The following is a 23154-nucleotide window of genomic DNA, read 5'->3' on the forward strand; positions in this document are numbered from 1 at the left end:
CTAAATTTTAGTTTTATGGAATAAATGTCATACATATGTCACTTGCTTTTGACATTGTTTAAATGATGTTTATTTTTTGAAGCATCATTGATAGTGAAGGAGAATAAAGGCAGTGGATGCGAGGTTGCTGTCCTGATGGGTCTACTGCTGTTTGACGAAATTGCCAGCATTCAAACATGGTTTGTTTATTTTTCATCACTTGGTCGCTAGCTATAACTCCACTAATCACATAAAATGAATGACTAATTACACGAGATGTTTTGTCCTGCTGTGATTTTATGTAATCAGGTTTGACAAATCAAACACGGATACGGCCCTCTCTCCATTTTCCCTCCCGCTGACGGCAGTACAGAGGTAACGCCGTTCATGAAGCAAAGAGAAATGAGCAATTTATCTTTTATTGCAATGGTTCTTTCCTTTTTTTTTTTTTTCTTCTTCCCACAACATAAAACACATTTTCCACAGTGTTTTAATCCTTGCTTAATATTTCTCTTAGGTACAACTTTCCCTTTCAGGCAGCGACTCATCACGCTGTGAGCCCGTACCGCTGCCTCCTGGCCCCTTCGGATGACCTCTTAACCCTCAGTCCCACCCGCCAAGCCCTGCAGGTGGCCTGGAACACCGCTTGGCATTCTGGGATAGACAATCTCCTGGAGAAGCTCCACGGAGTTGCTAATGATGATGCTGAGTAAGATTCTTCATGTCTTCAACTTATTCCATACAGTGCACTGTTAGCATTATCTTCAAGTCTGGTTGCCTTTTTTTATGTAGTGTAAAGTATGGTAAGGTAAAGGAACGATACATGGGTTTGAAACGTTATATTGTTGGAGTAAGACAGGAGCAATAGTTACATGGCAGGGTTTCTACAAAAGAGATGACCTCTTTCTGAACTATTGTTTTCAATTTAGAAAAGCATTTGAATCAGATCAGAGTCTTGGCGTATTATGTTTCATCTGTGTTCATCTACTACTAATGTGCCCTAATTAAAACAAATGAAAACGTCTCTCTCCTGTTTTAACCAGCTTGATTACACCTCAGACATTTGAAGTACAGCATGTACAGTATGGATCAATCTGTTTGAAATTTCATACGTTGCTTTGATATGCTCAATATGAATTACTCAGTGACAACAGGGAAGTATCCTCTTGTTGCAAATGCAGATCTGTAGAGACATGGTTGCAGCAGAATGTATGTGTGATGTGATATATATCTATATATATATATATATATATATATATATATATATATATATATATATAGATATATAGATATCTCTTCTTGAATATTGCTCATTGATCGCAGTCATTGTGATTGATCACTTCAGTATCTGAAAATTCTCTGGATTTTCTCTCTTCTGATAACCCATAAAAAGTCGGTGAACTTGTGATCAAATATTTTGCATAATACAGTCTTTAGTATGCTTCTGAGGGGGCTGTTTATGCAACCCACTTGCCAGCACATCCAAAGTTTTTAGAATTTAAATATTTTTTTTAATCAATTTACACTCCCTTCCCCACAGATTCCATCCTGACTTAAAGCTATCAGAAGCACAGCTTCTGTCATTGCAAACAGTGCACCTCCCATCTGCACTGCAAGACTGCATCCGGGCCATCGTAACCGCAGCAGGGCACAAATGTGTGGCCTCTGCCCTCTCCAGACTCAGCCTCTTCTTGCTGATCGACAGACTGGCTCTCCCACATGTTCCCACTTACAGCTGCAGAGAAACCCTCCGCTCCCTCAGCTGGCACGCAGCATTGACAAGGTACGATCTGTGTAGTGAATGGATCACATTATGACTCAAATCAGTAAATATGTCTCGTTTATGTAACAAGTTTTGCATGAAAAATGTGATGAAAATATATCCACTTGCTGAATGTCAATATCGCAGAAGGCCATTTGGACTGCAGTAAAAGGTAGTGCATTATGTGGCAAAGTGGCGTCTAAATGTGCCTCAAATTTAGATGCTAGTGGCTGAGAAGCTAAAGCACACAGACAGTTGTGAGTGTCATGATGCCGCAACTTAGAGAGAGCAAATGTGGTAAAATAAATTCTCCTAATTTGGGAGTCAAGCACTTTAATAATACTTCAATATAAATATCCTTCATTTACTCATTCATTCAGGCAGTTAGTGTCGTCATTGACTATTTACCATTTGCGGTTGTGAGTTGAAAAACAGACTGAATTATCACACATTCAAGTATTGGTTGCTGTGTAGCAATTAATATTGTTACTGCAATTTTCAACAATGCAACACATTTTTCTGCTTTTGTGTAACCTTAGCATCAACCTAATTCAGTGTTTACTCAGCGTGTTATGGAGCTCTGGTTTCTGTTTTTCTCACTGTTGCATGTCTGTAAAACATTAAACAGGACTTGCTTTGAAATATTGATGACAGTTTGACTTTCTTTTAGTCAGAAAATATAATTTTCAATCTATGTCCTACAGTTTTTCTGCTTTCACTTATTTTGATTCTTTTATTTCTTTATCTGGCACTTAAAGTCGACCTGTCAGTCATTCCTGGGATCCGGCTAAAGTTATTATATCAGTTTTTCCTCTTTAACAGTGTCACCTACTTAATATTGTTTTGTTTCTTGTTTTTTCAGTTAACTTCTCCTCTCCCCGGTAATGTTTTGTTATAACAGAATGAAAATAAGATAAACAGAGCCGTAGCTACATCAAAAATGACAGTTCATTCATTTAAAGCTCTCCTTCTCACTCACTGTCTCTTGCCCCCCGCAGGTTTTTCCAGGTGCGGCCAGCCTGTGTTGAGGATGAAAGGCTGCTGGTGGGAATTGTGACATTTTTGAATGCCTACTTCAAACAGGTTCACACAGAGTGTGTGTCTGATGGAGAGGACAGGGACCTACGCTGGATACTGGAGCTGCTTCTCAACCAGGTACACATCATTTGCATTTGTCTGGACAAACATGAAAATAAAAGCGAGTATACTAGGGAACATTCAGCACAAACACTTACACCACTCAGCCAATAGGACATTGACCCCCTGCCAGATATCAAGTCCACACAATCCTTTGGGTTGTGTGGGTTCTAGGGTCTCTAAATTGGGCTCGATTTCTATAGATCCCATCAAGTTTTGGGATTTTGGAAGCCGGCTGAACACCCCAGACTCTGTTGCGTTCCCTTGAGTCCTTCCAAAGTAGTTTTTGAAGGGCCTACTGTTTTCCTACTAAAGCTGACAAGACGAGAACTATTTGCAAAAATGAAGACGGTGTCAATGTAACATCCATATGAATGCTAAAATGCTGGTTTTCCCAGCAGAACATTGAACTATAACAAGATGAACTCTGTTATTTAATTTCACTGTCCCTAGGTTTGATGTTCTGGCTGATCGCTGTATGTATAAACAATCAAAACTTGAATAACTCCGGCAGATTATCAGACAATTCAGATAAATGACTATCTCATACCAACAGAAAACGGTATCATTACCCCCCCACGGCAGATATTATTTGCTGATCTCTTAAAACAAAGCTGGATTTATATTTTCGCCTGAGGAGAAGAATTACCACACTCTTTTCGTAGGGAGAGTTACTCTATGGTTTCAATCAGTCTCACCTTGGCTTTCTCATTAATGTATGTGTAAACAATAAGTCCTCCCCTGGCAACTAAAGCAGATTCTGATTGAATGCCTGGTAGGGGTGAGCAGCGCTGCTCGGCTCCATCTTTTCTGTAATTACTGAGCTGTTTCAACAACATCTGTCGCTTCATACACTTGCATTAACAGCCCGCTCTGTGTACACTGCTCAGTAAGAAACTCTGCTGTTTGGAAAACAAAAGCAGGTTTTTTTTGTTTTTATACAAGAAGTACGGCTTTCATACATACACTTCTTGTCCTCTACATCTTACCATGTTTAGAAAGGCACATCACAGAACCAAAATATTGTTTTTACAACAGACTAAACACTTTAACACTGTTATGCATTTTAAACTGTGCAGGGAAGAACTAATGAATACATTTGTCAGCTGCGCAAGTAAATGCTTTATTTGGATAAACGGAGATGAGCATGGACATGTTGGAAACCATAAAGTGGGGTAAATTAGAAATTGTAACACCAAACCATTGAAAGTCCCCAGTGTAATGTTATCCACCCATCTGCCAGGAGACTGCGGTTCTCCTTCATTTGCTGCTTGGTGTGGAGACCCAGATGCCAAGCCAGAACCCGGGGCAGCAGGACGAACTGAAGAACCATGTCAGTCAGAGGCTGCAGAGAGAACTGAGCAGCTTCTTTAACACCCTACTGCTCCGGCTGTCTCACACCACCGACAGGTAGGCAGGGTGATGTCAGATACAAACCAGAGACAATCTTATGCAGTCCTCATGATTATGAAATTAGGTTTATATATATATATATATATATATATATATATATATATATATATATATATATAGTAAAAGTTCCTGGTGTCCCTGCTCTTTCAAAACTTTCTTTACTGTTTAATCAATGGTGCACCTCTTAAATGTCATCTAGACAACTTGAAAACTGAGTATATTACAGTTCAAGTCAATTCTGAACTTTTGAAAATCAGGAAAAGCATAAAATGGGACTATTTTGGTTGCCTCTCAGCTGTGGACTAAGTTAACAAGCTTGTTAAAATGTGTGGTGTACACTCTTATGGTGGTCATGGCCTGCTGGCGATTCAGCCAGTTATCAGGACAAGAGCATGCTACTGGCGGCAAGGAGAAAATTAATGCAGCTTTTGCAGCTCTGCATCTGCTTATACCTGCTGTTACCAGTGAAGGTTTGTGAAGCTACCATTTGTAAAAGGAAGCAGTAGTTGGCGGGGATCCTTGGCTGTCATTGGGCTCTGCATCAAGTCAATCCGTTGAGTGCACACTGACCACAATGATAATGGTATTGTAACTGTGGTTTCTTTAGTTAAAGGGGACCTATTATGAAAAACATGTTTTCTCTTGCTTTAACATATATAAAGACATGGCTCAGGGGCTGAATTTCTAATTTATTTAGCAAAAACAATCAAAAGCTTGTTTTTAAGACATTCAAGGCCTGTTTAAAATAGGTATTAGATGCCATAATAGGTCCCCTTTAAGTACGCAACCCTCAAACCACTGCAGTGTGGTGTTGGTTCTTCACAAAATTAATACATGGTGTGATACTCATGAACGATGTCAACACACAACCCTGTAAACCAGATTGATGAACTGTTATCAGCTGGTGTGTAGCCCCTCCAACATCAGCTTTGTTCTGTGCAACATGAATTTCAGACTTAATTTAAGGGTTGGTCTTTTTAAATTAATACGGTTTGAATGAATAACCAAAGTTTAAACTTTGGTGTGGAAATTCTGGTTTTCAGTAAAGAAGCTTTTTTAATGATGAAGCGGGATAACTAATTGGTTATTTACCAGATTCACCGCTAGTTGGTTTGGTTTTATTATGTGCTGGTGGATTAGAGTGTTGGGGCAAAGTAATCTTTTATTTGCCAAAAAAAAAGCTGTCTTGGAACTGAAAGGCAATTAAAAACAGTTTGTCATTTTCGTGTATTTATATTTGTTTCCATGTGAACTTTTTATATCTATACAACTTAGATTCTAAATATTGGTTATGTCTTACATAAAACAAGAAAAGCCAGTCAGTTTGTCATGAAATATAAATGAAAGTACGGGAATTGTGATCTTGTCGGACATGTGAGTGTACCGTTAAAGCTGTTCAGCTTTTATGCGCAGAATTTAGTACTATATCAAAGAGGAAATAATGATCCCCAAAGCTTAATTTTTATCCCCCTCATCACTTGTCTTCCTTTCTGTCTGTCCGATTTGCTTACTTTCTCCTTGTTGCCTTTCCTGCTCGTCCAGGCTGTGTTTGGCCTTAGCCGGACCCTTCAAGAGCCAGCTGGCAGAGCGTTTGCTTCAGAGCCTGCGGGTTTCTGATGCGCCACGTTTCTATGGCCTTCCCAGCCTGGAGAGGACCCTGCAGGGCATGGTCACCCTGACGGGCCAGCCTGGCTGGAGCTCCCACTGCCCTGATCTGCAGCCCAGCTCGCTCTGCTCCAAGTATCTCGCTGGATTATTGGAGGTATGTGTTGATGCACCAAGTTGTATTTATATGTGCTGTGTGGATATGGGTGTGTTAGTTGACTTCAGGCCAAACCTCCTGCTCTGCTATTAGATCTGAAAATGCCTATAGAAATATGTAAAAGCAGAAACCCAGTACTGTCTGAGGAATTAATTAAAATTCAGCAAAATGTAGTCACGCAACATGAATTGCAATGGGTAAAACTCTCATTGATTAGATATGCCACACTGTGAAGATGCTGATGAGCTTAATCAACCTTGGTTTTTCCATCTGTTCAGCTGTTCAGCAGTCCATAAAACAATAGCCTAACACAGTGTAGACCAGCTTGTAGAGCAGTCCTCAGCGCAGAGGTGTCCAGACTGTTGTTTTTGCTTGAGAATGAAGACCCCTGTGGAATACACGATGCTGTTTACGCAGCACAGACCTCCTCTTTATTGCCTCTGTTTTATTGAACAGCTTTCATTGAGATTAAATAAAAATGAATGAAGATTGACAATGTAGGGCCCTAAAGTTCAGCAGGTATTTGGCTCCTTTCTCTTTATCTGCTCGTCTGTGCTGGTTCACATCCTAATGCCACTCAAAAACAAACTAATTAGTCTCTCTGCTGTGTTTAGGTTTCATTTGGATGCAGAGCACGACATGTATACGCTTTAGTCCAGCAGAGAATGGAGTTACTGTTTGCTTAGACAGCTGACTTTGCTTTTTGGTTACAATGATAAACCATTCAAATTTCTCACATAATGTCAGTATCATTGATCAGAGACATATTGATACACATGATAGAGCTTCCGGTATTTCTAATGTTTCTACTGTGTTATTTGAACAGGTGATCTCCTCCTTTTATGTCGAGTGGGGAGGTAACTCGCTGTCTTTCATGGGGAAAGGTGTGACCAAGAATGCTGTCATCTGCTTGCTTCATCTGTCCCATGAAATTATGGCGGAAAACAAGGACAAGGCAAGTGTCAAGGGATTTCTTGTTGATTCAGAGGCTTTCACAACATGCTAAATCAGATAAAAGATGGGACAATATTGGAAATGCAAATGAAAAGTGATTCTTTCTCGTACTTAATGGACACAGGATATTTCATGTTTTTTTTTCTTGTCAACTGAATTTAATATGCTAATAAACATCTACGTTTTACATTTCAGCCTTGTAAAACATTCCAAAAAGAGTCGGACAGTGAGACCTACCAGTTTGTACTTTAGCCTTTCTTTCTCATAAAACGTAAAAGGCACTCTGGCACTGAAGGGCTTTTAATGCTTTTTTAGCTAAGCATTAAAATATTTTGTCATTTTGTCCCATTTTCCCTGCAAAACACTTAAGTTTTCAGCATTGGGTCATCCCTGTTGCATTTTCCTTTCGTTAATTCTCCAATATAGACAGTTTGGGACTGTAAGCAGGCCTGTCCAGTTTCTCATTCATGCCCTTGTGCACAGTGTGGTTTTTTTGCATTGTTTTGTGAGAATATGCATGGATTAGCCTGCAAAGTTGTTGTTTTGATTGCAGCATATGTTGCTCTAAAACCTCTGTGTGCATTTATGTATTAATTCTGCAATCACAATCTTGTTCAAGGAGAAAGTATCTATTTTGTCTTCGGTCCAGAAAGCACGGTGCCATTTTTACATAAAAGATTTGTAAACTGACCAAAACAGACTTTTCCACTGCGTGCTGGTCCGTCCCCGGTGCCTCCAAACCCAGAGCTGGCAAGGATAGCTTTTTTGCACACTAAACTTTTAAGTGACATTTGTTAATGTAATGTTTCCCGTTAGTTATCTTTTCCCCTCATGGATATATTTGCTTTGATGAATGACAGTTTTAGAAACGGTGTCATCTGAGGGATCAGGGATCGGAGGTGTCCAGCGTAAACTTGGAGCTTTGCCCTTTATTCAGTGAAATTCCTCGAGATTTCTTCAGTTGTTTAGTGATATTATGTACTGTAGGAGGAGAGATTTGCAAATTCCTTCATTTTTTTCTTTTAGAGTAATTGTTTTTAAACATTTTAATTACATTATCATGCATTTGCTGACTATTTGGAGATACTCTGTCTACATTTGCTCTTCAGACTCGATCTTTAATGAATATTTCCGTACCAAATCCCTATGACAATCAACAATTCATGTCACCTATTTGAAATAGATTATTTATTCTTTCCGCACCTTAACAGCACTAGTACCACCTTTTTTTCTTTTTTTTGTGTTCCAGGTCAGAAATAAAATAAAATTGACGTGAATTAAAAAATGTTATAAACATGATTAAATCAAATTTAAAGGGGAAAATAAACAGCAAGTGTTTTGGGCCTTGCATTCTTAAAAAATAAGTCAAAGCACCTTTTTTTTTTTTTTTTTTTGTCATGTCAACCCTAACTTGTTTTGATTTGGAGGAACATAATGTTTACATGGGTTGTTTGTAGGGCTGATTAACACTGGACTGAATACTAAACAGCTAAACCAAATATTTAAGTCTTTCTTTTAAGTATGGTTCACATTTTTTTCTGCTCCAGGACTTGATTTCCCAGTGGTCTTTGGGAAATGAGGGAACTACTGAGGATGCTAATGCCTCTCAGCTGGGTTTGGCCTGGCTCATCCCACTGTGGGTGGACCGAGATCAAGAGGTAAAAATATTCACCAGCCTCCAACTTCCCTCGGGCTATGCAAATTCATAAATCTGCTTTCACATGCAGAGTAAACATACAGTACGCAGAAATACAGTAACAAATACTGAGATTTTTTACAGTCTTTTTTTACATCATAAAATAAAAATGTAGGTGTTTGACCTTCTTGAAATTCAGAACATCTTTAAAAAGACGCACATGTCAGCCAGGTATACTAAAATCTCCAAAGCCGAGTGATTGCCTGAGATTATCTTAACAAGAGACTGTCTTTGCTCGTAGCAACTCAAAGGGTTTTTTATTCTTATATTTAACCACTTTGTGCTAAATTTGCATTCGACATGTCTTTAGAAATGTATCCCATAATATCTGCAGCAGCCAGTCTGACATCCACCGGTTATCAATCTGTGGGTGCATGCACATGTCCAAGCCTGCAAGCCTCTATTTTCTTCTGTCAATTTATCTCCTTTTGGTTTTTTTTTAAACATCCATTCCAATGTTCATCAACCCTTTCCTGTCAGGTGAGGTTTGCCAGTTTGGGTTTAGGTGCAGCTCTGACCTCAATCCCCAGCGGGTGCCAGGCGCTTTGTGCCAGCTGTCAGAACATCAGCGGAGGTCTGTGGGGCACGTTGCTCAACATCCTCCTGGATCAGCAGGAGACCAGCGTGGTCCGCAGAGAGGTATTGTGCCAAAAATTGGATCTCACCTTTTTATATCGGCACGTTACAACCCATAAATCTCCCTTACTTGTATTGAGAATGTTAGATACACTGGATTAAACATAGGACTGTTTATTTGGTTTATAAATTGACTTTGATGATAATTTAACAGTGGGACAAGTTCCACTCTTTCTCTACTAAGTGATCAGAGACTGAGGCCGGGCTGTTATGTACTACTGGGTAAATACAGGCAGATGGCACTGTTGCTGACCCAATTCAGCTTAACTCGCTGTGTGTGTCTTTTTTTGGTTTGTGTGTCCAGGCTGCATTTATCTTGCAGAACTTGCTGGTGATGCCCATGCCTGCCAACGCGGAGGAGGCTAAGGACTCCCACTGGCAGGTCAGCAGAAGTGCCAGGCTGTTTAAAAAGCCTTTACAGACCATGAACTTTTATTTTTTTTAATTTTTCGCCCCTTTTTTGGATTTGGAAGGGGAGTTCAGAGGAGGGGTGTTGCTGGATTGTGTCTGTGGTGTAAGCATTGTGCTCCAACATTCAAATTGAAGTTTCTCTCTCACAGCACTAAAAGCTTCCTAAATTAGGATTCTCAGCTGAAGAAGTGAACTAACAAATGAGTAGCTGCACAAACAAAATACTAAGACACAACTTAGAAATGACAGTTGTAAAAAAATAAATAAAGCTATAACACTGTTATTACTTACCAATCACCCTTAAAATATCTAGTTTGTGCTTAAAACTGTGACTTTTTTTTTTGTTTTACATTTCTCTCTGTTTTATCCATACAGCACCCTTGTGTCCACGATGAGGTCACCGGTGTGTCTTTAGTGGGTCTCCCAGCCCTACAGGCCCTGCTCTACCACTGTCAATATTTCCAAAATGTGGCCTTTTCTGCCTCCATTTGTTACCGTGGCAGGTACACCTTCCACCTCCATCCTCGTACTACAAGTGGACACAGTTTGCACGAAAGTACTTCAGGGGGTAAGCTGTGACTCGTAACTACAGTCTCGGTGGATTATGGAGAGCTAAACTGATTTTAGCTGTAATAATATCCATATGTTTCTACCCTCTGCTTTTCCTTTCATCTTGTGTACACTTCTTTAGATTCAGAGAGTTCTCTGATGTTTTGGAGATACGAGCCACCACCACCACCCACCATTGACTCTAACCGACCTTCAAGCTCCCTCTCTACCTCAAGCACCACGGTCAGCAGGGCTCTTTTACTTTTTAACAGGAAGTCTACTACCGGTACATAAAAAGATGCATTAATAGACAATTCTGGCATTTTAGATCCTTTTTCTTTTTCTTCTGTGTTTTGTGAGGCTGAATTGTAATTTTGTGCCTTGTCCGGTTATCTTCCTACTGTCCTTATAGCACTTGTCTTTTTTTAGTTGTCTGGTTCTGTTATCAGGAATGCTGTGCTTCGTTAAGTTCTAGTCCTGTAACATTTCATGTTTTATTCTCCTTAGCTTCCTTCCTTCTTAACTCGCATTTAAACTGCTGTCTTTCTGCAAGAATTCACCACCTATAAGATTGGAGAAAGGGGCCGTTTCATGAACAAAACCTAGTTCTTGTTTGTCTGAACCTAAGTAATTCAAGATTCTTTTATTGTCATTGTTCATATTTCATGACATCAAAATTACAGGTGTTGATCTCCGTGTTTTTGCTGAAGAGTGTGGCTTTTTCTGTTATAATATATACCAGAAATCTGGGGAAATGGATTTGAAGTTTATAAACGCCAGATTTCTTTTTTCTAAGACATCTTTGCTGTCCATTACAGATAGGAGGTTCAAGGCCACACACCCCCGAGGCTCCGTCCCCACTGAGCATCGCAGAGAACACTCCTGCCAGCAGACTGGTGGCTCAAGGTGCAACACACAGAAATGTAGTATTGAGGAACTGTTGTATGAAATTGTTGTTTTTGTTTAGCTTTTTCTTCCACAGTCTGTCACATTATTTTCTTTGGAAACTGTGAACCCCAGTGTGATCAGCAATTATTATAAATGAAAACCACACTGTTCCCAGGTATTAAACCTGCTTAAATGCTTTCGATTGTGTGGCCAGTGTATTTCCAGAGACAGACAAAGATGCTATCCATCAGGGATATGTCTGTTAGCTGTCTGTTGATGTGTCTCACAGGCCAGAGTGATACAGACACAAGCAACTCGGTTAGCTCTCAGGACTCCCAACAGGCCGAGCCATCAGCTGTGGAATCCGTTGTCATGGTAACTCCTGACCTTCTTACAGCCCACTGCGGGCTGCTAACCAACCTGCTGGCCATCCTGCCAGATTACACCCTCATTGCCATCCGACACAACCAGCTCCTCCAGGTCCTGGCCAGGTAAGATGTGACATGCTGGGTCCATGGGAACAACTCATCCCCTCCCCGCCCTAATGTCTGCTACTGAAAGCTGATGAAAGGTGTTACATTTGCTCAGGGGGTGAATTGATTTAGTTGTTATTTGACTGGGCAATCACATTCTTTAAAGGCACAGCAAAAGAGAGAAAGAGCGTAATTTTGTTATTGAAAATGTTAAGCAGGTTTTAGTCTCGGGGAGATTGTGTTAAGGTAAAATGGAGAAAAAAAAAGGCAAAACCAACACTTTGCACCTTGACACTATATTTGTTTTTATTACTTGTTATGATAAAAGATTATAAAAAAAAATCTGCAGATGGTATTCAGTAGTTTATTTCAGCTCTAATCCCATCCATCAGGCGTTCTGCAAACACACACTCATCTCGTCTTGTTTATTTTTCTCAGCCTAGTAGATATTCAGCCCATTGAGAAATGTCTGACTGAGCTGAAGACGCCAAACATCCTTCCTGGAGAGAGAGAAGACGTCAAGAGTCAGGTGCACTAACTTTTTTATAATCATGACACACAGTAAAATATGTGGGTTGGAGCACGGTGTCAGTTTCAGTGCAGTTCTGCATCATCTGACCAGATTTCAATGTGGGTTGTGTGTGATAATGTTAGTTGCATACAGTTTCTTATCATTGAACTGTTTCAACTTTTTTCTTAATAATAATTGTTCAATTGTTTGGTGTTTTGTTTTTTTTTGCATTGTTGTTAAATCTGTTGGTGTGTGTTTTTTGTAGCTTGTCACTGGAGTTCAGTTCTTGTCCAGTTTTTCCAAACTGCTCCAGTCATGCATTGTGGTGAGCAGGGAACTGATTGGCCAGATGGACTTCCTGAAGCAGCTGGTGTCAACTCTGGTGGCTCTACTCATGCTGGATCCTAAAGGAATAGGTCAGAGTCATGTGTTGAAGAAGGTGGCAGTCTTAGGAAATAAAGTCCATCTTTTAGATGGACTGTAGTGTGTGTAAATAGTAATGATCTGCTTCAGAAAACCCATATGCTAATCTCATATTTGCATCTACTTCTCTCACCCTGCAGTTCTATCTGCATGTGGCGCTGTGGCTGTCTGGTGTCATAAAATGTGTGACTCACTCTTTCCCTCTTCAGATGCAGGTACCCGGAATGTGGTTTGTGTGTGTTGGACGGACGTGTTTATGCTCCTGGCTACTCTGGTGAAGAGGGACAGCTTAGCAGAACACCCATCTGTCATTGCTGCGCTGGGGAAACGCTGGCGGATATTTGCAGGTACACAGATACTCTCCTCTGTGAGAGAGAGTAAAAGTGGCAAAAGTAATTACTCTCTTTAGAATCCAGAATTAGATGTATAATTAGGACCTATGCGCCAATATTTCTGAATTCACAATAATATGATACTGTCTTTTTAGTTAAATTATGGTATGTGATTTTATTTATGTATTTATATTAAATTTTAAATTTTTGGTGATTTAAAGTCAGAATCCTACTTAATGACACAAGACTACATTATAACGTAGTAATTGCCTTGGATGATATGATATGGAAACAAAAAGGATTATTCAATTTTCTTTGACGTGTTAATTATTTATTGCTTATTTTTTTAGATCTTCATTTCATTTTGATTTTAGACTGCAACACATTAAAAAACGAACTCTGTCTGGGGGCAGTTTGTATGAAGGTACATAGGAAGAAAATAATGGTTTTATTTCAGAGTTGACTTCCATCATTGATTGTAATAATGATTTGGTACTAAATCAGATACCATTTAAGGCTCTTGAGGAGCAAAGATAGGCAGAAGAATGCACGAGGAAATTAATGGAAATGTTTAAAAGCAATGTTTTTTTTAAAAGAAAAACCACTTTCAGACAGAGATTGCAGCACAAAGACACACTAAAGAGCCCCATTATGGAAAGAATATTGGTGCCATGTTCTCCAGACAGAGGTGAAAAAGACTATTATCAGCAACGAGTCCTGTGGGTCGATGCAAGTCTGTGCCTTTTTCATTTTCCTGCTCCCCACAGAGAATGTGTGGAGAATTTTGAAACCAAAAAATGTGATGACAACCTTCTGTTGCTGCACACTGTAAGACATGTTTGCAGGAGGAAGCAGAGAAAGTGATAGCTGGAACATTGCACTGTGTGGTATTGTCAGTGCCTGATCACTTTTTTTTTTTTTTTTTGTTAAAGCCTTCACCGTCTTGGCTTTTTTTATCTTCAAATATTTTTTTGCACAAAATCCAGAAACGGATGCATATCAATAAATAAAATGTTTAATGCTAAATGATGAAAAAAAGTAATATCTTAGGCCATACTGTGTGCAAACAAATAAAAGTCAAAGTAAATGTGAGAATCACTCTCTTCCTGCATCATTACCGTTCTTATAAACTTCTCAAGGGTTCGTATAAACTTCTTCTTTTTAAGCAGATGCAAGGACAGAGAAATTAAACTACCTCTACTCCTCCCACTCATATCCTGCTCTGATTAATGAAGCAGCTAGAAAGTCTTGAGTCTACTGGAATATGAATGCTGAGAGTTTGTGCATATACTTTTGTTTGGAAGATGTTTAAAATTCATGGTATTCGAGCATATGCACACAAATTCCACTCGCAATAACTGCTTCAGTCATAGATTAATATCTGTCATGGGGTTTGTATGATGGATATTTCATGTTATGTCACTGTAATTTAACATGTGTTTCTTGTGTTGTTCATTTAAATACCTGTTCTTGTTTTACTTTCTCTGTGTGTCTGCAGGAACGTTATCAGAGTGTTTGGATGAGACATTTGCAGACTCCTCTCTCCACACAGCAACTCTGCAGTTTCTCTCTGCAATTTTCACAGAGGAAACAAAGTGTCGCAGCGAGGAGCTCATAAGCTCAAACTCTAAACACAGCACGGGCCTGTCGGACATCCTAAACGGTCCCTCGGCGAGTCAGCTGTGTGAACTCTTGCTGCAGGTTAGAGGGCGTGTTGCAGATACATGACAGGCATTTTTCCAGTACGTCGTACAGTGCGATGCAGCTCGGTACGGGTAGACGGCACTTTGCTTTTCGCTAAAGTCGTCCCACCTCGACACATTTCACCAAGCGTCATAGCAATGCTGCCACCAACTTCTGACACAACCCTTTGATGTGGCAGAAACACTAGAACAATGGAGGCGCTGGAGGAATAAAGAGGCAAAAACAGTCTCAGAAACTGGGTCCTGAGAAAAGTTGCTGCTGGTAGTTTTGTGTATATTCTCTGCTATCGTTCATCCATTTTTTGGCCACAGTTTAGTTAGTGTTTGTCCAGCGAGCTTGGAGCCTTGACTGTGGCGTCATATCAGTCATGAGACGCCACCCACAATGATGAACGCCAAAGAGAAAACACACACTGTATCGTATAATGGATAAATGGCTGTAGTGACAAAATGAAATTATATGTTCAAGTTTCATGACGTGTAAGAATAAATGTGTCTCCCTTTGACTTTTGATGTCAGAGCTTTGAGAGGAGGTCCCTTCAGGACCCTTTAAAGAAACTGACCGCAAGAGCTCTGATGGCTTTGCTGGCATGCAGTCCCACGGCTCAGAACTACGCAGCCAAAGGTAAACCTCCAAACCTAAAGCGCCACCTCAGCTGACAGCTGTGGAGCGGCTTTTGTTTGTTGACCTACATTTTGAAAAACCGAAAGCAGTAGGTTTATCCAAGTAGATCATGTTTAACCTAACCAAAATCACAGTTTTTTTCCTTTGTTATTTTTCTTTTTTTAATTTAAACTCAGTTTTGGATTTGTAACTGTCTTTGTGTTTCAGCTGGTTTAATTGACAGCTGTGTGGAGCAGCTGAAGCAGACTCACTCTCAACTCCAGCTGGAGTCGGTCCGAGCCGGCAAGGCATCTCACCGCAAGAAGGTGAGCAGAGACGGGCTGGACGCGTCTGACCTCAGCACATCTGTGCTGGCTGGGGATTTCTTTTTTGTCTGTTAATAGAATGGAGAGGGGGGGGGGGATTCCAACATGAAAGAGCTTTTAGATAAATACTATGAATATGAATTGCACTGTTCAGCAGAAAGTTTTGTGTTAGTTCTTTAGTCAAGTCTCTAATGAGTGCAGCAGAGGGTTGTGTTTTAATCCGGAGCAATTAAACATATGGCTTTGTTTTGTTTTTTCATATTATCAGGAAGCAGGCTATTTAAAAGAAGTCAAGCTGACTGTGGAGATCCTGCGGAGTACTCTTTACTGCAACGATGAATGCAAAGTGAGCCTCTGCGCCTGCCTTTTAATTCCCCACTGCTAATTGGTTTTTAATGGAGCCTCAGAGTGCTGGTGCTAGGCTTCCAAATGAGATCCACCTAAATGTGCATGGCTTTGCTAACATTTCAGCAAGTTTAGCTTCTGAAACCCCATGTGGCACCCTCCTCCAGCATATTATCTGCCTTTCATTTTCTATGTGAGCCTTTTCAGGACTTTGGACAAAAAAGGCTTGTAGTATGTAATCCATCATTAGTCTCTTTGGCCTGCACATGTCAAAGGATACTGAGTCATTTTCTTTTTTTGTTCACTACAGCCTTTTTTGATAATGTTGTCTTGAACCTTATAAAATTATGTATCTTTAATTGCATACACATCTGTCTTTGGACCTTTGTTTTATTGTGCAAGTGTATAATCGGTGTTTCTGTGTAGGTGGTTGCCACGGATGCTCGTCTAACATCGGCAATCAATGCTCTTTGGCCTTGGCTCTTATCGGACGACCCCACCATGGAAGCGGTGCTCGAGGCTCTGTGCGTCTATACAGCCAACTGCACAACAGGTCTTCATAATTGTGCCTCTTTTGTCAGTCTGCATGCGTCTGTGTGTGTGTTTGTGCAGGCATTGTGCCTGGCCCGTGCCTGCCCATCTCCTCTGACTGCGGTTAGCAATCTGACTGAGTCATACGCACTTTGCAATAAGAGCGCCATTGTCCTCTCCAGTGACCACTGAACAAGATTGTGTCTCGCTGCAGAAGCCCAGTGCCTGGTTGCCTGCCAGTCACAATGGGCACAGTGTCAGGACCCATCATGCTAGGAAGGCTGTCTTACTGCATGTATGGCGAGCGGTTTAACACCAGAGGGGCGGGAGATCATGTAGAGAAAATGTTCTCTCAAATGTTCATATTCTACCATTAAAAATGTAAAAATCTGCGAATGTCAGTCCATCAACAGACCTATTTAAGTCCCATTCCCTTACAAATCACAGTTTGAACCTTGTTAAAATGTCCATAAGGTGTATTTTATATGTTCCAAGACATCCCATGAATGAAATCAGCCATCAGTTCAGCACACTGAGCCTCAGAATGGCAAGGTCACACAGCTTGTATGTTCCAGTAAAGTTGCAGAGGAGCCAACATGGACTAGTTGCAGGTTCGGGGGTAAATAAAGTGGCGGGGTCACTTTATTTGCACGTGATGCAGGGAACCGTGAAATGAGAACGTGGTGCTTGAGGTGAAAAGCTCAGTCATGCCCGAGCTATTTAAAGGATGCGAGAGGCTCTTCTATTTGCAGAAGAGTTTTAGAAAAGAAAAACACTAAATTTTGAACACAGGTGTTCTTAGGGCATTAATAACAGCTGGAGTGGGACTCTAAGGGAAACATTTTTCTCGGAGGGAGGACAAGATTCAAGTGGGAGGAAACTGAAGGGGAAATTGACTTTGATTAATGGATCATGGTGTGTTTGCGTGCATGAATGTGTGTTTATTATCTATAGAGAAAGGGAGGTTTTACATAAAACACTTGGATATTTCTGAGTTTGTGTGTTTGTATGTGCCTGCCTGTAACAGCATCCCCGCTTGATTGGCACCTGCTCCTCAGTGGATACTTGTATACGCTATGATCTAAGTTCACATGTTCACATAAGCTCAAGCTGTGAAGCACCAGCAATCAGTCAAGTCAGGCACATTCAATCCCTAAAGGTTAACCGAACAGCAGGTTGTGTTCAGTCTGTATACAGCCAGGCTTAGTATTACACCATCCAGCCTTAGGCTAACATTCAGTCTCCGGAGAATCCAACATTTCTACTGACTCTTTCATCTCCAGTCTCCCACCTTCATCCAGAACATTGTTAGTGCTGCTAGTTCACGTGGAATTGTTGTTTTCATCTGTGCCACTCACATCTCCCTCAGATATTTTTGTAGCAGCTCCAAACCTGGATCCCACAGATGCCGAGAAAAAAAGACAAAGACATATTTTCCTCTACACTAAGTAGGGACGAGCTTTCCTACATGTTGCATGTTTCTATAATATGCTTTTGCTCACATCAGAGCGATTGATTTAAAGTAGCCCTGCCTTGTCAGCTTTGGGAGGATTTCTTGGAAGGTATTGATCAACCTGTTGCTGCAGGGTAGCGATTGAGGATCGGTGTGACCTGAAAGCCGTCATACTCTGAAGAGAACTATGACATTCGTTGTCAGCCTGTCTTGGACTTGTTAACGTCTCTATTTAATATCTCATCGCCTGCTGCAAAAATGAGTCATTCCTGCTATACTGGGGTGCATGTGGTGCCAGAACCTGCAGTACCTAGCAGTGTTTACGTTCTTTATTTCCCTGCAGAATAAAGTGCAGCTACAGCTTCAGGCTTATGAGGATGAGAATCCTCTCACAAGAACATGGCTGTCTTCATCAAGAAGGCTTTCATGGTGAAAGGAAATGAGAAAATGAAACCTGTCTTTGATCTTTTAAAGCGTTCGCATTCAACGCGAGCATTCTTGTCATGAGCAAGTTTTTATTTCTGTTAGCTTGTATATTGCAGTTGTTTAGTATTAAACCTTTTTCTCAAATACATATACACGTTATATGCAAGAGCTCAACCAGACAGTCTCTACACTCACACAAAAAAGCCTACATGTAGCCGGGCAGAGATGTTTTTGGGATAGTGGCAGACAAGCGTGCAACCCGATGGTCCCAGGATTTATTTTTGCTGCTCTTGGTGCTGCAAGCTGACGAGCCGGGCAGCTTCAAGATAAACAGAAAAAAAGCAAGCCATTCCAAGTACTCCTTCATCTTTGTGTTGGACTTAACTTGATCCTTTAAGAGGCTAAGAGTAGTCATGAGGACAATACGGGGCCTGCTGCAGCTACCAGAGATTTCTAAGGACCTTTACTGCATCACCAGATCAAAGCCAGTTCTTGATGGCAAGCCACATGCATTGTTATGTTTGCACATTTGTTAGTGAAACGAACTGTAACCTTCCTTCAAACATAGGAACTGCTCAGTTATTAGCTCTGCTTACACTGCCCTTAAAATAGTAATGGTGGTGATAACATCACTGCTGTGTACAGTTCTAAACCCTCCACCCCAATCAGCTTCACACTCATATTTTTCCTGCCTCAACCAACGGGGTCACATTTTAATACGGCCTCTTTAACATATCCTTGTAAGCAAATTCAGTTTATAGAAAAGGTTGAGCTCTCATCTAAAGAGATGTGCTTCCAACCACCCAGCATCCATTTACACGCTGTCATGTCTATGAACTTGTATTTCCTGTGTGTGTATATGTTTATTTTTCTTTTCTCTCTTTGTTAATGCAACTTACTGTCTTTTTTTTTTTTGTTTTGTTTTGTTTTGTTTCCAGCGTGCAGTTCTGTGTGTGGGACTATCCCCGGTGTGGTGTCGGGATCTAAGGGCTCCTCCAGCAGCTCTCTGATGCAGTGCGTCATGAAGCTGAGCTCGCTGGCCTCGGACAACAGCCCCGTCCAGAGTCTCGCGTTCTCTCTCTTGACAAACCTGGCTGTGTCACGGGACTGCAGATGCGTCCTGCAAAAGGTACAGTAGCATTATTTACAACAATATACTGAATGAAAAGGATGATCAAATCCCCGAGAAAGATGAGAGGGTGGGTGTATGAGTTAAGTCTTTGGTGTCGAGGTCATCCTGATCCAGACTATCATTATGATTTACCGTCACAGAGCCGGTTATTCTTTGGTTTCTCCGCCAGCTGTGTTGTCACATTTCCCACTCCTCCCTAGACTCGGTCTGCGATGGCATTTCTTGACAAACTGAGGTTAACGCCTGTTTCTGGTTTGGTCAGAACTGCTCATATATGTTCATCATTTACTGATTTGAAAAAATGTACCGTCCTAAAGACACTCCGAGATTTGAGATTTGGCCCACAATAAAACTGCTTTCACTGCTGACAATACAGTCTGCTTCATTAAATTCTTGGCCTTTTTGTCGTTTTTCTTGGTGGCTAATCTTGCCACACCGAGCTCCTTGTTTGGTGTTGAAGCTCCATCATAAAACTGTATTATTGGGGCGCTCCCACTGATTCCTACCAAAGAAAACCTACTCGCTTGTCTGTGATAAACTGAAACACGCTCTGGCTTTCCAAGTCTCTTTAAACTGTCTTCCCTCCTCATGTGTTTTTCATTTCTTGGACATTTTTGTTCTAAATCCATCGCTTGACTATAAAACTATTGTAATAAATGACTTGAACTGAGATGCTAACATGCAGTGGGTCAGATAGCATCATGGGACACGTAACCGAATCCTGATGTCTTGGTTGATTTATGCCTCAAATACTATTCTTATAAGTATATTCTTTTCTTTTTCCTTCTTCGTGGACCAAATATGATGATAATAATAATAATAGTTTCTAGCACTGAAGGACACTGTACATACGATGAAAAACAAACAATAAAACTGTTCAGATAGTAGGTTAGATTTGCCCCACTGGACTTTGGCACATGTGGTATGAGTTATGAAATATTCAGAGTGAAGGAACTTTAGTTTTAGTGTGATTTAAATTTCTTTCATGACATGACTGTGAAAAGTGATAGAAAATACCCTTAGTGAAACTTGTTAAATAGCTCATGCAGTTCTGACGGGGAAAACATTCCCCAAACTGAGGATGCCAGTTCTGTCATCTTTTTTTTGATCTGATTCATTTCCTGTGATGCTCAGAATAATTTCCTTCAAGCTTTCCTGTCGGTGCCGGGACCCAGGGGTGCTGGAGTAAAGGCCACATCAGTCAGCGCTGCTGGGAGCCCCCTGGCTCTGTGGCTGCGGCTGCTACTCAGCGTCTCATCCACAGAAGACGGCCAGCAGAGTATCCTTAAGGTGGCCGGAGCCCTGGAGCTGCTGGCAGACCTGGCGCCGCATCGGCGACACGCGCTGCTCGCTCTTCACAACCTCTGCTTCTGCTCTGCCAGCAAGTCACACGTCATCACCAACGGTATGGACGGGATGTGGGGATTAAATGTAATTTAACTCAATTCTGTTTATTTTCATAATGTTTCTTTCCACAATGAAAGTCATCTTGGAGAACTTTACATAAAGTACACAGGTTTAAAACAAAAGGGTGGGTGTAATATGTAAGAATTTGGACCTCACCAGATCTCAGTGTTTAAATCTGCAGCATTTCTCATGTTTTTGTTTACAATCACTGTGTGGCTCACTCTGGTTTGCCCACATGACCCACTGGTGTGCTGGTCCACACTTTCACTGTTACACCGCTAAACAACAATCAGTGGGTGGAGTAGGGCTGGGCGATATATCAAGATTTTAATATATATCGATATATTTTCAAACGCGATATGGCACGAGACAATATCGTTTATATCGATTTAAAAAAAATAATAATAATAATTTAAATCGATATAAACGATATTTTTTTTTAAATTTTGATATAGCTTATTTTGTGACAAATTGACTTGAATGTTTTATTTCAGATTTGCACAAATGTTTTGTTATTTGCACAACTATCAACCTCAGTTGAAAAGTCTGCCTGTTACTGTCTACATTGTATTAATTGTACAGTGTATTTTAATTGTTATGCAGGAAAGGGATATTTGTTTTATTTTATTCAAGAAGCATTTTTATTCTATATATGCAGGCAGTTTATTTTTATTTCATTTGTTTTATACATGTTGATATTGTGCAGACCTCTGTTAATAAAGGAACCTGTGTGACATTTGGCACAAGGTTTTGTATTAAAACTGACTGTTTTTTTAAGGGTTTGCCTCAGAAAAAATGAAGCTAACAGAGATGCTATGCTATAATGCTTTGGGGGAAACTCCAATTATGGCACACAAAAAATATCGAGATATATATCGAGTATCGCCATTCAGCTAGAAAATATCGAGATATGACTTTTGGTCCATATCGCCCAGCCCTAGGATGGAGTTTGAAATATGTACACAGTTTTTCATCATTGATGCGGCTCTTTCAGTTCCACAGCAGGAAATAATCTGTTTTTACATGTATGATGCAGAAAAATGGAGACGTGAAATAAAGTGCAGCATTCAGCCTCTGTTAAAGTTTACACAAGGTAAACCAGAACGAAAGGACCAGTTGTGCTGCAGGTGTGTGCACATGAAAGAATGTGAAACATTCAGATGAAGCAACCAGAGGAAGTTGCTGAGACTGAAAACGCACCGCTGCAGATGGGCATTTGGGGGGCTGAGTGCGTAGAAATGGCAGCTTTCTTTTTGTCTTTTGTGTTTTTGCTTCCTGTGGAAAAGTATATTTCGTTTGCCAGACCCTTTTATACAGTATGATTTCAATTGATCAGTTGACAGGAAATGAGCAGGATGATGGTTGTGTTGCATCACATTTCAAACAAAATAAGAATAAAGAGCAAAAACGGTGACAGGATATGTTGTCATGGGTTACCCATGATATCATGGATCATGATAACATGGTCACACGTATCTGTTTTAAGAAATACAGCTAGAACCTTTTTAAAATACAAAAGAATAGCCTATATGACTGCAAATCAGTACTTTTATTATAACTGAAATGTCCTAATTACTTGTGTTTTTCTTCCAGACAAAGCAGTGAAAGTTTTACTTTCCTGTCTGGAAAGTACAGAGGTGGAAAGCCGCTGCATCGGAGCATCTGGACTGTGGGCGTTGCTCTGCAACAATCAGAGGGTACAGACTCCGCAACACACTTTTACACTCCAGCAGTAAAACTTTATTTAGGCCATCGTGGCTTTATTGGCTGGCATTTGGGTTCACCGGGGATGTAGTAAGTCAGATGAAATAGAGAGGTCCCTTCAGACTGCCTGTTAGGTCCTGTCCATGTAAGATGAGCATATAAATCTAGTTTAAAACGTCTTTCTACAGTAACATTAACAATGTTTTTGTTTCCTGGATATAACAAATTAAAGAATATATTCCCCTTTCCCTTAAAGGCCAAGACTTCACTCAAGAGTCCCTCTGTTCAGTTGAAAATTGAGGAGGCACACAACCTCTCAAAGAAAGGTATTTAGCAATTTTGAAAGAATATTATATATCTTGACATTAAATTTGGAACCAAGGTTTTAGACAGTCCATTAACTGTTTTCTTTTTTTTCCTGTCACTTTTACTGTAGATGCAGAGAACAAGCAGGAACCCATGACTAGCCACCTGCTCAAGTGTTTAGAAAACCTCTCCCAGCTGCTAAAAAGCTGAATGTTGTTTTATATATTTTTGGATCATGTTTTTTATGTCTCAAATCTGATTTAGTTTGCATATTAAAATGATTTCAAGTGT

General features: G+C 40.4%; 1 protein-coding gene across 1 annotated transcript in view; it reads left to right on the forward strand.

Moving 5' to 3' along the window:
• The window catches only part of rttn (rotatin), a 35100-nt gene extending 11977 nt beyond the window's left edge, over positions 1-23123 (forward strand). Inside the window, exons 22-49 of the mRNA XM_061713183.1 lie at positions 83-179; positions 289-354; positions 497-688; positions 1520-1762; positions 2740-2896; positions 4122-4288; positions 5834-6053; positions 6880-7008; positions 8555-8665; positions 9184-9342; positions 9644-9721; positions 10126-10318; positions 10442-10542; positions 11118-11205; positions 11477-11678; positions 12099-12189; positions 12437-12587; positions 12804-12941; positions 14425-14627; positions 15149-15254; positions 15462-15559; positions 15828-15905; positions 16331-16457; positions 19253-19443; positions 20581-20851; positions 22447-22550; positions 22814-22883; positions 22994-23123. Coding sequence (XP_061569167.1) covers positions 83-179; positions 289-354; positions 497-688; positions 1520-1762; positions 2740-2896; positions 4122-4288; positions 5834-6053; positions 6880-7008; positions 8555-8665; positions 9184-9342; positions 9644-9721; positions 10126-10318; positions 10442-10542; positions 11118-11205; positions 11477-11678; positions 12099-12189; positions 12437-12587; positions 12804-12941; positions 14425-14627; positions 15149-15254; positions 15462-15559; positions 15828-15905; positions 16331-16457; positions 19253-19443; positions 20581-20851; positions 22447-22550; positions 22814-22883; positions 22994-23073 — 3911 coding nt within the window. The 3' untranslated portion in view covers positions 23074-23123. The remainder of the gene's footprint in view (positions 1-82; positions 180-288; positions 355-496; positions 689-1519; positions 1763-2739; positions 2897-4121; positions 4289-5833; positions 6054-6879; positions 7009-8554; positions 8666-9183; positions 9343-9643; positions 9722-10125; positions 10319-10441; positions 10543-11117; positions 11206-11476; positions 11679-12098; positions 12190-12436; positions 12588-12803; positions 12942-14424; positions 14628-15148; positions 15255-15461; positions 15560-15827; positions 15906-16330; positions 16458-19252; positions 19444-20580; positions 20852-22446; positions 22551-22813; positions 22884-22993) is intronic.
• The last annotated feature ends 31 nt before the right edge of the window (positions 23124-23154 follow it).

The sequence above is a fragment of the Cololabis saira genome, chromosome 22 (assembly GCF_033807715.1).
Source record: "Cololabis saira isolate AMF1-May2022 chromosome 22, fColSai1.1, whole genome shotgun sequence".
NCBI lineage: Eukaryota > Metazoa > Chordata > Actinopteri > Beloniformes > Belonidae > Cololabis > Cololabis saira.